The sequence below is a fragment of the Ambystoma mexicanum genome, chromosome 10, assembly GCF_040938575.1.
Source record: "Ambystoma mexicanum isolate Mex_15411 chromosome 10, UKY_AmexF1_1, whole genome shotgun sequence".
In the NCBI taxonomy this organism is placed as follows: domain Eukaryota; kingdom Metazoa; phylum Chordata; class Amphibia; order Caudata; family Ambystomatidae; genus Ambystoma; species Ambystoma mexicanum.
The window spans coordinates 1,507,360,306-1,507,374,794 of record NC_090932.1 but is presented as its reverse complement, the minus strand read 5'-3'; the positions used below and the strand labels follow the sequence as shown (position 1 = coordinate 1,507,374,794).

The 14,489-nt window shown below is 50.5% G+C and overlaps 1 protein-coding gene across 4 annotated transcripts in view; it reads left to right on the top strand.

Moving 5' to 3' along the window:
* The window catches only part of SBNO1 (strawberry notch homolog 1), a 2,127,865-nt gene that overhangs the window by 1,367,258 nt on the left and 746,118 nt on the right, over positions 1-14,489 (top strand). For all 4 annotated transcript variants that reach the window (XM_069619669.1, XM_069619670.1, XM_069619667.1 and 1 more), the window contains one exon: positions 7,947-8,059. In XM_069619669.1, the coding sequence (XP_069475770.1) occupies positions 7,947-8,059 (113 nt within the window). The remainder of the gene's footprint in view (positions 1-7,946; positions 8,060-14,489) is intronic.

Below are 14,489 nucleotides of genomic sequence, written 5' to 3'. Positions count from 1 at the left end.
ACCGCAAATATTTCCCTATGGGGATTTTCCCATTGTTCGAGGCTACCACTTTTACTTACAGCCTCTAACATACCGCCAGTTTATTGTTATATTAACTTTACTCTGGTAGGTTTTTATTGCCAGAACTTTCTTTCTCGTGTCTTTCTCTGTAATCCTTACCCAGGTCGGGGATCCTTTGTTCGTCCTTTTGGCGGGCTTCTTCACAGAAGCCCTCCTCTCGGCGCCACTGAGTCTGGGGTAGACAGGATGTGTGGGGGGGGGAATAGGCACCCTGGACAGGGTTGCCTACGCAACCCAAGTCACACTCTGCCCTGATAGGCTGGGGGTTCTCCCGCCAGGAGAGCCACCCCACTGTGTGAGTGACAGCTAGGCTGTATGAATGGGGGTCTTGCTGCATAAAAGCAGGGTCCTGAGGACTGGAGGACAAGACGTTGCCACTGGAACTACGGAACCAAAGAGGAGAGAAGCTGAAGGCATCTGCAACAACTGAACCACCGGTGAAGCCCTGCTGCAGATCCTCACCACTTTTCTCCAAGAACTTGAGAAGATCTTCCTCGGAAAGAGTCTTCTTCCCTTGATCTGGTGGGGCCAACCAGTTCGCCAATCGCCTTCCCGGACCTGCCTTGGTCGAATTGCTAGTGCCAAGCACTAGGAGACTAGATAGCCAGGCACCCGTCCACCCGGACCGCGATTTAAAGGAGCGTACCTTTTATTCGTTGGGCAGCACCAAGGCTGGTTTCATCCCTGGGCAGAGCAGTGACTCAAACCTTCCTCCATGACGAAAGCCTCTCTTCCTCTGCTGGATCTCCCGAACTGCAGGAACTGCCAGGAACTACTGCCACCGCAGGAGCCTCTTCTACTTTAAAGGTACATTGTTCCGCCAGGCCTCCCGTTTCGTTGGTTATCGCTAAAGGTGTTTTAAATCTTTTACTTACCTATTGGGCTGGCCGCTCCTATCATCTAACATTGTCTTTCACCCTCTGCAACCACCTTTTCAAATCCTTAAACAAAGACTTGACTGCAGCTACTAGAACATTTTGATCCTGGGCACATTGCCTTGTACCATTGACACTAGCACAGGCCTATTGACTCTGGCTAAATATGTTATAGCTGCCTTCTCTAGATTGATTCTCACCTAGAAATGTGTTGGTGCACCGAACTCTTATAACCACCTTTTCCTGCCCTCTTTTTAAACTTGTGAATTGCCATTTTGCTCGGTTTTCACCTCAGTATTGCATATGCTAAAGTATTGCCTTGCCTAACTTGTTCACAATCTACTTGGGAAGTATTGCTGGTGTGTTTGAGTCTAAATCTGTATAACTTGTCCTTGCCCTCTCTTTTTGAGAAATTGTTAGAGTGCCATTTCTGCTTGGTTTTCACTGTGCCATTTTGCTCAGTTTTCACTCTTGCTCAGACTTGTCTACAATTTAAATAGGGAGTTGTGTGTACTTTTCTTGACTGATTTTACTTGCTTTAATAATAGGGAGTTGTGTGTGATCATCAGAGTGTATAAAATACATATATATTCTTTTTGATACCAAGCTTTGGTTAGTGTTTCCTTGTTCCATAGTACTGTAGTCCTAATGTGTAAACCCTGAATACTGCTCATCTCCCTCTTGAGATAAGTCTGACTGCTTAGCCACAGCTACCAACTAAATCTTTGTGGTACAGATTGATAGCAAAGGGGATTTTCTTGCATATACCTGTAGTCTTAATCTTCTGTAGTGCTCCCTAACGGAACTGCACAGGATTCTGCCTAACATCGCACAACATGGATGTTTGGGCTTGAGAGGATATCTCATACGCTGAAGCTCTCTGTGGTCAGGGTAGAATTCGATCTCTCCAAAATGGCAAACACTGAATGTTCCACATACAAAGTGACAGAACATCCCATCATGAATGTGGAGCTTTTTTTCGAATGCAGCTGCAGCAAGTGCTTGCTCGCACGCGAACTGCCCTTGCATAACTAGGTCAAGCGTACCACTTTAATAGGCCAATGGCTTGTGGCCCATTGTTCTCATCTGGGTCAGTACTGCAGCCATGAGTTTACCATTAGAATGTGAAAATATGTAGGACTCGAGCACTGGGGCTGTGGGTATGAATTCCTTTAGGTCTTTGACATTTTATTATCATGTCTGCTGTACACTCTAGTTTGTGATTGCCTTTTTGTGCTTCCTTGAGGGTCTGTAGAAGCGGTCTGGTATATTCTGCATAGTCTAAAATCCATGCTCTGCAATAGTCCTAAGAATTTCTGCATGTCTAATTGTTATGGGTCTGAGAGTGGCACGTACAGACGCTGCTCTGTCTGGTATAATTCTGTTGCTGTTAGCTGATATAAGCAGACCTAGATACAACACTTCCTGCTGGTAGTACTGTAGTTTGGCCCTGTGGACTTTGTACCCCTTGTGGGCCAGGAGTTGTAAGAGAGTGATAATCTCTTCGACAGTGCTGCTCACTGTCGCTACATACAAGCAAGTTGTCCACGTACTTGACGATCGTGCTGGGCACTTGAATGTTTCCTAGCTCAGCATGCAATATTCTGTTAAAGAGGCTTGGGCTCTCCCAGTACCCCTGAGGCAAACTAGTATGTTTGTAGCGTTTTCCGCCATGGGTAAATGCTGTGAGGTACTGTGAGTCAGTGTGCAAAGGTATCAAAAAGAAGGCATTCTTTAGGTTAACCACTGTAAAGTGGTTCGCTTCTTTGGGGATACTACAGAAAATGGTGACTGGGTTAGGAACTACAGGAAACTTGTTCTGTGCCACATCATTTAGGGCGTGTAAATCCTGGATCCCTTGATTCAGCAGGGCCTGTATAATGTCTAATTCTCTCCTCTGCTTCTCTTGATAGTGGGTACTGTTTCACAGGGGGTACCACTGCCCTTGCCTTCAGTGTTATGGTTACTGGGTCACTTCCTTTAAAAGCCCAACGTCATGTGGGTTGGGGGTCCACAACTGCTTGCGTACATATACTGAGTCTGCTTCAATGAAGGGGGTGAGGCCACAGCAGCCATCATGGGGCACTGCACTCTTAGGTACTGCACCATGACCTCACAAGCGATGCGAATCTCCAAAAATTATTTCTCTACCACTGTCATTGTTCTCAAACATTTCTGCATCTGGTACCTCCTTAAGAGGTACAGTGGGGTCGATGCAGAGCACTGTGTACCACTCACACCCTCGTCTGTCTGTCCCTAGTACAACCACTGTCTTCGCTGACACCAACAACCCTTGCAGGTCTAGGGACACAACTGTGCCTGCCACCAATTCAGGGAACACTACCGGGTGAAGGATATATTCTGTTGGTACTCTCCAACATCCCTTGGCAATTTGTGGCACCACCTCCACAAGCACTGTTATTCCACAGGTGAACATTTCTGGGTCTACGGTTATCCCTCGGACCACCACCTCCCCTGCCATTGCATGTATTATTACCATTGCTCTTACTGCACACATTCCTGGTGTGGTGCAAACAGTGCCTTGATGAGTGAATGAGATTATCATGTTCACCTTACTGAGCAGGTCTATACCCAGCAAATTGGCAGGCAAAGTCTCAGAATACATCAAGGGAGCACGCACCACCTTCCCTCCCACCTTTACATCCAGATCTTTTGTGTACGAAAACATAGAAATATCCCTAGAGATTCCCTGCATGTAAAGAGATTTGCCCGATAATGGGAAGTCCCCCTCACTGAGGCATGATGTCACAGCAATCGAATCGACCATATAAATGAATTGCTTGTTTCCTATCTCTCCCCCCATCCCAGCCCCCCCCCCCACCTGGACATCATCCTCATTGACAGGACCGGACACGCGAGTTCTCAGTGGGCTGTCCTCGTCAGGATATGTGTTTCTTTGTCCCAGGAAAGGAAAAGGGGTTTCATCCCACCACAACTGCACCTCCAAAGGGGGAAAACGTACCAGCCCACCTCCCTGTTGGAATGTGTGCTGGGGTTTGTATTGTTGTACTGCTAGCTGCTACTGCCCAGGTGGGCCTCGGATCTGTGGGGGTTACTGTGTATAAGCCTGGTGTATTTCGTAGGGTATACAAGTAATTCTGGGCATTGGCCCTTGTGAGGGCCCCCGGGTTGGTGGACCATAATGATACTCCATTCCTTGTCTGCTTCCACACTCACTTGAAGTGTGTCCCCTTTTCCCACAGTTCCAACATTGTGAAGGCCCCAAAACCCCTTCCCCTCACCCCTCGAAACTCCCCTCTTCCTTGTGGCGATCATCCTTGTTGCCACTGTGGTCCGGTGTACTGCAGATTCCCGGCCCCACTGTCCTTGCCCTCCTTCTGACCAAACCGCAGCTATTCTAGCGTTTGCGAACTCTTGACCATTTTCAAGAGTATGAGGGCGCAGGGCCCAGTGTTCCGATCACGCCAGTTCCGCCGAGGGATGTCTCTCTGGACATCCTATCAACCCTCCAGACCTTGGTGTCGAGAGATCCAGAAGAGGGTATCACAAGGGCCTGTTCCAACTATCCTCCAGGCCCCCGATCAACCGCCTACGAAGAAAAAAAAAGCTCCATCACCCGCGGACACCGAGACGGATAAGGCCACTCTGACGGAGCAGGCTGCGGGCCCCCACCGCCTAGGGCGTCCCCACCAGATGAGGTGGGATTGTTCCATTCTATGATCGCCAAAGCCTCCGAGCTCGTACCTGAGTAGACCAGGAAAGAGTGTTTCCTGTACCAGAGGCGCAACGCCAAGAGTAAGACAATTATGGCGGTACCCCTTCTGGACGATGTGTAGGAGGAGGGCCTGGCCCTCTTGACGAACCTTGCACTGCTCTGACCAAGAGATAGGCTGGAGAAGAAGTACTGTGTACCGGATTCTGTGGTTTCGGCCACCGCGAGGAAGCGCTCATCTAACTCGTCCTCGTCTTCCGTCCCACCGGACAGCAAGGGCAAGAAGTTGGACGCCATGGGGAGGAAGGTGATTTTCACCGCAGCGTCCACCACCAATGCGGCCAACACACTGGCAGTCCGAGCCAGGTATGACAGGAAGCTGTGGTACAAGCTGGGACCTATTCTAGAGTTCCTCCCAGATGCCAAGAGTATGGAGGCGATCACCCTCTTCAAGGAGGGAGAGATAGCGTCAGATCACACCATCACAGTGGCACTGGAAGTTGACGACATATTGTTCCGCCAGATGGAGAGCAGTATCTGCCTTCGTCGCCAAAACTATTTTAGAAATGTTGGAACATTTGGGCACAAGGCCCCAATCTACTTAGGGTTGGACTTTTTAAGTTAGGGTTGCTATTCCTGTGAACTGTTAGTGCAATTGTTAATTACTTAACTTCTCTTTCAGGCATTGGTGGGTGAATCACATACTTTGCATAGATTAAGTGTGACTGTATATATGTTTTATATTAATATCGTGTGATCGTATTATCTGCTCTGTTCATTCTTATAGTGTGTTCTTGGCCAATAAGTGTAGTATTTGTATACGTACTAAGTGTAATCCTTGATTGCTTCACTGTGTGGACTCATTGTGGACCCCTGACCCCACTCACTTTGCTTGAGACTTTGCCTTGACCACTCTCCATGATACCATGTTTGGTTTGGCTACAGCTCCCAGAGCTTCCCCTGTTCACTATTACTAGTGTGGCCTCGTAAACTCTGTCCACCAGGCTATTGTTTACACTATGTTCCATCCCTCCTCCTGAAAGTCAAGATTTTTAATGTATCACTGTTGTCGATGTTAATGCATGTGTCAACATCACTTTCACATGTCTAACTGTTCCCCTTCCCTTCTCCCCTCTGTTAGGAAAGAATTCTCTTTTTGCAACTTTCCCTCCATGGATCCCCATTCTGTTTGCTCTGTTTTTAAATCTGTTCTGACTTTTTAAAGGGAAGTAAAGCCTTTAGTTTTCCTTCCCTTGCCTTTTGATCATTGTTATGGGGAAACTGATTAGTCCTTCAGACTCTGTATTGTGAAACTTTGTTTTCCTTTTGAATTCTTGTACTTTATAACATTGCACACAGTACCTTGCAGTGCAAAGGGGATCCATTTGAATCACCCTAGCTTTTTACTCTTAGGATTGTTAATTGTGCCTAAAGACAAGCTGGTGGCAGTAGATAACATTTTTGCATTATTTTTAGTGTTCACATTCACATTTACCGCATATGGCTACTAAACATGGCTAGGGCCCTAAAATTTCTGTGCCCCGAGATTTTCGATTGTTCTTTGGCCATATTGTTTGGCTTTCTTCCTTTCTTGTCAGGTCAGAAAATCCCTTATAAACTTATGGACTTTACTGGGAAAGGTGCTGCTTTCAGGGGCTAGTGATACCTTGTGTATCTGTGGCCCAGGAAGAGGTGGGACTGTCTAGTCCCACTCCATATTTTGGGTGCCAGAAAATCTAGGTGTGTGGATCACATGTGAAACTGGTAATTATCCCTGATTTTATAACTACTGATTGTTTGAATGGTGCAGATCCTTACCATTGGTGGGCTTGCACTTGCTTCAAGCTCAGATTTTAGATAAGAAGAGGACCTCTACAGCCATTTCTTTAATTCATCTTTGGAGCCAAGAAGCACAGCCTGCTAAAGATGCAAAGATGACTTCTGGAGTGGCTCAGCATCCCTTCCTATGCCAGGCTCGGTGAAACCCTGTGTGACTACCTGATTGCCGAAGAACCTGAGTGGTGCCTCAGCCCTTGTATTAGTGGGACCAACTATTCTCAACCCCTTCTCGAGTTTCCTGCCCTTCTGAGTCATCGGATTTGTCCCTGGACTGCCCGGTTCACTGGCCAGTTCTCTTGAGCTACCTCGCTGGAAGCTTCACTGTTTCTGCATTCAATCCCGAAACTTTGGTGGTCGCCAGCTTGTGCCAGAAATCAAGGGATTATGTACTTTAGCAGCTTCTGCGACTAGGACGACTCCTGTCGTCGCCTGTGTGTGGAGATAGTCACTGCAGCTCACCTTTATCCAACCTATGAAGTTTCCTGAGGTCTGCATTGTCGTTTCTTTCATTTCATCATCGCCAGATGTTGAATCTTGCAGCTGCCTCTTACTGGAAGAATACTTGAACCAACATCTCCTGGGCATTACTCACCGGAACCAGCGGCTGAAGATCTAGCCCCCTGTAACCTCCAGCCGATCCACAAGGACATCTGGGAAAATTGGAGTCATGGATTAAGTAAACAGAGTTTGTCCCCCCCCCCGTCCTCAATGGGATAACATTGAGAATAAGTCCTTTGTCTCCGACATTCCATTCCACTCACCTTTTGGTCATCAAATCTGGGTAGAGTAACCTGAAATATGAGAAAACATTTACTTACCTTTAGTAAAATTGTTAAACGTTTCGAAATATCAGCAATACAAGCTAATTACAATTTAACCTGCGGCCTCCCTTCAGGGGAGAAACATTGTGGTTCCTGTAACTTTTGGTCACAAGCCCCCACTCTTAGGGTTTGAACTGCTAAAGTTAGGAAATTAACTTGTGACCCTTTTCCATAATTTATTGCATTAAATCAACTTACCACATTGCTGTAAGTTATTTGAATGCAAATCTGAACTGTGGTGACTACATATATTTGTATCATAGAGTATTGCGTGATAATACTACCGGTTTGATTCATTTTTCAGTGTGTCCAGAAGGCCTATAATAAATATATTTTTTATTTGCTGTCTAAATTGAATTGTGTGCCATACTATGTGGACTCATTGAGGACCCCTTCCCGTCTCCCACTCCTGAGAATAGTCCTTGACTGCTCTCCATGGCTACCTTGATTGGGTTTTAGCTAACAACCAAGTTCCCTGTTCAAATCTGTCCACCAGGCCACATTCTAAAAATCCACCTTAACACTGTCCTATGCCATGAGTAATTCGATTCCACCCCACCCCCCAAATTCCTGGTACTCTGAAGTTTCCCTATTTCATGTTCTAAATCACCAGTTAATAAAAGCTGAATCCTTATGTTCTTTCCTTTGAATTACCAGGAAGAACACACAGATCAAACCAAGTGACTGCTCCAGAATATGTATTCCTTATTTCCGAATTGGCAGGAGAGCAGAGATTTGCATCTATAGTGGCAAAAAGATTGGAAAGTTTGGTAAGATTTCTTATTTTTTTTTTAAAGACATTGCATTTGTATGCCTTTTACTGTTAGCTTCCACGGAATTTATTTTATTTTGTATTAACATGGGAAACTTTTATTTGTGTTCATTGGGGATATGGTGTTCAGACAAGCAGTTAGATTGTTACCAATAGTTGCCAGGGCAATGCCTCTAGTGGACGCTTTAAAATAAAACCTGTGGAATGGAAAGTGGACTAGATGATGTTTAGGGCTGAGGTAGAACATGAACTGGGGAAAAACAAATAATCAGGCTAGGTAAATTTACAGGCGAAGTCTGTGTAGTTGGTATAATGGCAGAGGAGACGGGTTCACAGGAACATGCTGGGGTAACGTGGGGTCGAATTAAGTGTGAAGTAGATGGAGTTCGAGAGCTGATTTGAATGTATGATTGTTGGTTGGGTGTTTAATTTCAGAGGGGTGGCAGAAGTAGGAGTTGGATGAGGCAGGCACAGAATGAACAAGGGAAAGTGAGATTGGTGCTAGAAGAGAGGCTACAAGGTGGGGGATTAGTGAATGATCGCCATGATGGAGTGTTATGGGATGTGGGAACTAGCCCATGAATTATAATTGTTCTTTTATAACACTCTTAATACCAGTGAGTGGTTTCTAAGCTCAGGAATCAAACCTGTGTTGCGCTGCCTTGTCTTGCTTCCAAGACAAACGCGTTGCACCTGAGCTATCCTTCATCACCCATGAATGGATTTGAAGACCAGTAGCAGAAATGTGGACTAGTTGTTTACATAGACGGAGCGAAGACCGAATTCCTATGTTGGTGTTTCTGGAGCCACTTTGTTTTAGGTTTTTCCATTTCTTTCTTTGGATCTCTGAACTTTTTCTGGTGACCAGAGAGGCTTCAGTACAAGCCCCCCTGCCATTTCAAGCCTTTTTAACTTGAGTTTGTGGTCCAAGGTCACACATAAGGCTCTCCACCGCAGAGCTTCCTAAATTCCCATTTATAGCTCAGGATGATTCTGGTTTGCCTTCACCAGGAAGCCATTGGGATACCAGTGTATTCTTTTAAGCCCTGCACCTGGCCAGTTCGTATTTTAGGGCTTTTCTGTTCTAGGGATCCATAAGGTAGGCTTTAAAGTAGCTTTTCTGCTAATGTGGGCTCTTTGTGAGCGCACATGGCAGCCTACCTATTTCTTTCTACTGGTTTAGACAAATATAATCCCCAGGACTTTGCCTTTTACACCCTGCAGGGTGGCCAGGCCTGAATGGTATGCCTAAAACCCATCCATAATCGTTGCTCACCTGAACCTCTATCCCCCTCTTGCTATTGTTGAGCTGGCTTTGTCCAAGCTCTAAAAGTAGTAGTATAAAAGAGGTAACTCTGACATTTCTCTTACTGTCATTGGATCTTAGAAGAAGCAGGTTCCCTTACCTGCAGGAGGAGTTCCTGCTGTTTTATTGCCGTTGCTACGTTAGGCTCTCGTTTGCCTATCGTGGCTGGAAGCGTTGGCTTAGACACTATCTGTTTGGGTTTTCTGCTGCTTGAAGTCCAGGCCGAGCTTCCTGCGTCATCCTGATGACTTTGCTTTGCTGTTAAGTTGGGCCTTGTGTGCTGGGACTTTTTCCAATCCATTATACTGCCATTTCCTACCAGGGTGTCCCACATTGGTGATTTGTACCTACTGTGACCTAGAAAGGGAGGTGGCATAAAGCAAGGCATTGGAATTCTACAAGATACATTTCATCATGAATTTATAATCTTTCTCCAGCATGGGGTCTGGCATGGATTCACATGCTCATGAATATTCCCCGTCGTCAGGCTGGGAATCCTCGGTAAAGAGAAAACCAGTATCAGTTTTGTTTCTGATCTGACTTTCGTAGTAATAACCAATCACTGGTCTCTGCGTCATACTGACCACAGCCAATGACTGCTCTCTACCTAAGCCCCGCCTCTGGCAGCCATCTTCAGATTTTTACCACACGTTCAAGTGTTGGGATCCTCGTGCTATTGCTCTCGAGCGTTAGTGCTATTTTTTCACGTTTTTTCTCATAAACTTCGATTTTTTTCAGTCAAAAAGAGCCTCAAGCTCCACCGATTCTTCATCCGATCAACGGGGACCCGTGTCGGATTCGTCTACGCCCCTCAAGGGCGAAGATTTCGTCGAGCTATGCTTTTGGAGGACTCCAGAAGTTTCTCAGGCCCATCTCGGACATGGCCCAGGAGAAGGGAAGCTCGACGCCCGGAAAGCTGTTCAGGGTCTGCCGTGGATGCCAGCTTCAGAATGTCTTTAAGGAGGACGAACACTCCTTTTGTCTTTACTGCCTACATGAGGACAAGACGCACGTGGAGAAGGACTGTGCGTTTTGCGGCAATATGTCGGAGCGGACCATGAAGGACCGCCATCAACGTCTCGCCAACTGGCTGGAAGGGAAGAGCCCATCAGGCGAGAAGAAGAGGAAGAAATCCGAACGGTCTTCTAAGACCTTTGAGGACGCCCCGGCGATGGGGGTCCAACACAAGGCCAAGCACCGCGAGTCCGCTGGCACCGGGAGCGCCGAACGGTCGGGCTCTACGGGCGCCAGGCAGGGCGCATCCTCCCCGGCACCATCAACCACGAGCCAACGCTCTGGTTCGGGTAAGAGTAAGGCCGAGCACCCGGCGAAGCTCCTGGAGAGGCCCCGGTCGAGCTCGAAGGCCCCATCGGAGGGAGAGCGAGGCAGTGCCCCCCCCCCCCCAAGGAGAAGGCGGTGAGCGCACCTAAGGTGGTGAAAGCCTTAATCCATCCGGCCAAGGCCTCTATCGAGACAGTCGCGGCGGCCCTGGCTCAGCCTGTGGAGGCTACACCAGTGGTGGCGACCTCGGGGCTCAGAGTCTCCCTGCCACCGCGGAGGGAGTCCTCTTTTATGCCCATCGACAGGACCCCCGTGAAACCTCGGACGGAGAAGAAAAAGGGGGGCAGGAGGCCGTCGTGGATTCGGCCTCAACCTCTGAGGAAGAGCTGATCGAGGTCTTAAGCCACGGCGTTGGCGTGGAAGAAGACCAGCCCGTCGGGAGGGATCCCGACGTAGGAGACGACGATATCGTCGAGGGTGCCGACGGGGCCCCTGACCGCCCGTCGGACTCCCCTCAACCAGCGCCGCAAGACAACTCGGCGGCCATTTTGTTGGCTATACAGTCCTTATGCTCGGAGATAAGGACGAGACTGCCGTTACCACCAGCGGAGGAACCGCTCCCGATGGGGGACCCGGAGCCAGGCCCTTCTGGGAGCCCTCCCCCTAAGAGAAGAAGGATTCACCCTCCACCTCCTTTTCAGCCATCGCGCCCTGTTCAGCCCTCCTCCCCGTCCACGACTCGTGGGGATGATACGGGGACTGACACGGCCGCGACGGGTACAGACGACGAGGTTTACGACGAGGATCTGCCGTCGTCACCTCCCGCCCGGGCTTCCCCACCCAACGAGATTGGATCGTTTCACTCCATGATCGCCAGGGCATCCGAGCTCTTCCAGCTCTGCCCGGAGGAGAAGAAGAAGGAAGGTTTCCTTTATCAACGGCGCGAGGCCAAGAGGAAGACAGTCCTCTCCGTGCCTCTACTGGATGATATTTGGGATGAGGGCCTCGCCCTCCTCAAGAACCCATCCACGACGCCGGCTAGAAGGGATCGGTACGAGAAGAAGTACCGGGTCCCGGACGCGGCCCCCTTGTGCCTCCGGGCACAGCCGACCCCAGACTCCGTCGTCTCCGCGGCAGCCAGGAAGAAAGCGGTGGGGGGTGCGGCCTCCACGTCGACTTCCCCGCTGGACAGCGAGGGAAAGAAATTGGATACGATGGGACGCAGGGTCATCTCGTCTGCAGCGACGACGATTAAGGCGGCCAACGCCTTGGCTATCGTAGCCCGCTACGACAGGGAGCTGTGGTACAAGCTGGCCCCCCTGCTGGACTTCCTACCGGACGACAAGAGGGCGGATGCCCTAGAGATCTTGCAGGAAGGTGAGGTGGCGTCAGACCACACCATTACGATTGCGACGGACATCGCCGACACTGGATTTCGCCAGTTGGGCAATGGCGTGTGCCTTAGGCGGCGTGGATGGCTCAAGGCTACTGACTTCCGTCAAGACGTGCAGACCAGAGTCTTGGACATGCCGTTCGATGGAAACAACCTGTTTGGGAAAACAGTGGATGATTCCCTTCAAGCCATCAAAGCAGACACGGAGACGGCCCGGGCTCTTGGGGTTCTCCAGCAACAGCGGCCACCCTTTCGGAGCGGCGGAGGCAAGGGTGCCTCCAAAGGTTCCGGCGGCGGATTTTCCACCTACCGTCAAGCGGCCCGTTAGTCGTCGCAGGAAGCTTACAGGGGACGAGGCAAGTCAGGCGTACCCTGCCGTCGTCGCCAAGGAGGTCAAGGCGGCAAAGCCTCGTCGAAGCAGGACTGAACCGGCCGTGGGGTCGGGCCCCCACCGAAGCACCCCGGTGGGAGGCCCGCTGGCGAGCTTCGTCAGCGTGTGGGAGTCCATCTCCACCGACCGTTGGGTGCTGGACGCCCTAGCCCAGGGTCACGCGCTCGAGTTTCAAAGAAGGTGCCCGCGCGTCCCCCCTGTGGCCAGGAAAGAACTTCACGTCCCTCAACTTCTCTTGGAGGTAAAGGCGATGCTCAGGAAGGGCGCCATCGAGCTTGTCCCAAAGAGGCTTCGGGGCTCCGGAGTTTACTCAAGATACTTCCTCGTGAAGAAGAAGACGGGAGGATGGCGTCCCATCCTGGACCTACGACGACTGAACAAATTCATCAAGGCACAGAGAAGTTCTGGATGGTCACCCTCCAGCACGTCCTGGGTCAGCTGGAGGAAGGAGACTTCCTGTCGTCGTTGGATTTGGAGGATGCCTACTTCCATATTCCCATCCTAAAGGGGCACCGAAAATTCCTCAGGTTTGTGGTCCAAGGGCGTCATTACCAGTTCAAAGCCCTCCCCTTCGGACTACGGTCGGCACCCAGGGTATTCACCAAGTGCCTCGCACCGGTGGCGGCGCAGCTGCGGCGCGAGGGGGTCCACGTCTACCCCTACCTGGACGACTGGCTCATCCGAGCCAGGACGAGGGAGCTCGCCATGGTTCACACGGCAAGGACCGTCCAACTTCTCACGGACCTGGGATTCTCCGTGAACTACGCCAAATCCCACCTGGTGCCCGCGCAAGATGCACTGTTTCTGGGAGCGAAGCTCGACAGTGTCGCTTCTGTCCTCCCCGTCAGAGGAAAGGATGAGGGCCATTCTGGGCAAGGTGCAGCGGATGCTGGTTGCGGACGCGGTCAGAGTGAGGTCCATCAAGTCCCTCCTCGGAATGATGTCTTCTTGCATTTACCTCATCCCCCTGTGCAGGCTCCGGATGCGCCCGTTGCAGGAGTTCCTGGACGCGCGCTGGATCCAGACGACGGGCAGCTTCGAGGAGAGGATCACACTCGACGAGAGTTTCCGACGAGTGATCCGGTGGTGGGGCACCCGCGCACATCTGACGGCGGGCATGGACTTCCAGACCCCCGTCCACCAGGAGACAGTGACCACGATGCCTCCCTGGAAGGGTGGGGAGCGCATACCGAGAATCTGCACGCGAGAGGCCTTTGGCTCCCGATGGAGAAGGCCCTCCATATCAACGTCCTGGAGCTCTGTGCAGTGTTTTGGGCCCTCAGGTCCTTCCTTCCGTCCCTCAAGGGCAAGGTGGTGAGGATCTTCACCGACAACACCACCACCATGTTCTACATCAGGAAACAGGGCGGAACCAGGTCCCCAGCCTTGTCCAGGGAGGCGCAGGATCTGTGGCATTGGGCCGTCACCCAAAGGATGTTTCTGGTGCTGTTTCATCTGGCAGGGATAAAAAACGCCATCGCCGACTCACTCAGCAGGGAGCTGCGCTCGTGCCACGAGTGGGAACTATGACAGGATCTAGTGGACCGCCTCTTCCGACGGTGGGGCACACCCCAGATCGATCTGTTTGCGACGGTGGCGAACTCCAAGTGCCGGAGGTTCGCCAGCAGGTTTCCCCAGCCGAGGAGCATGGGCGATGCTTTCTCGTTCCCCTGGGAGGGCCTGTTCCTATACGCGTTCCCTCCATTGCCATTGCTGATCCGGCTCATCAACCAGCTCAAGAGGTCCCGGTGCAGGATGATCTTCGTCGCACCTGCGTGGCCGAGGCAGATATGGTTCCCGGACCTTCTGGATTTGTCAGCGTCCCCGTCAATCAAGCTGCCAGTGGACGCGGATCTGCTCTCCAGGGAAGGAGGCGCCATCCTCCATCACGACCCGAAGTCGCTGAACTTGCAGGCCTGGCTCCTGCAGCGTTAGAGTTTGGAGGATACGACATACCGGCTGACTGCAGAGAGGTTCTTGCAAAGGCCAGGGCGTCCTCAACTCTTAAATGCTACGGACACAAATGGAAGAGGTTCTCTGTCTGGTGCCACGCATAG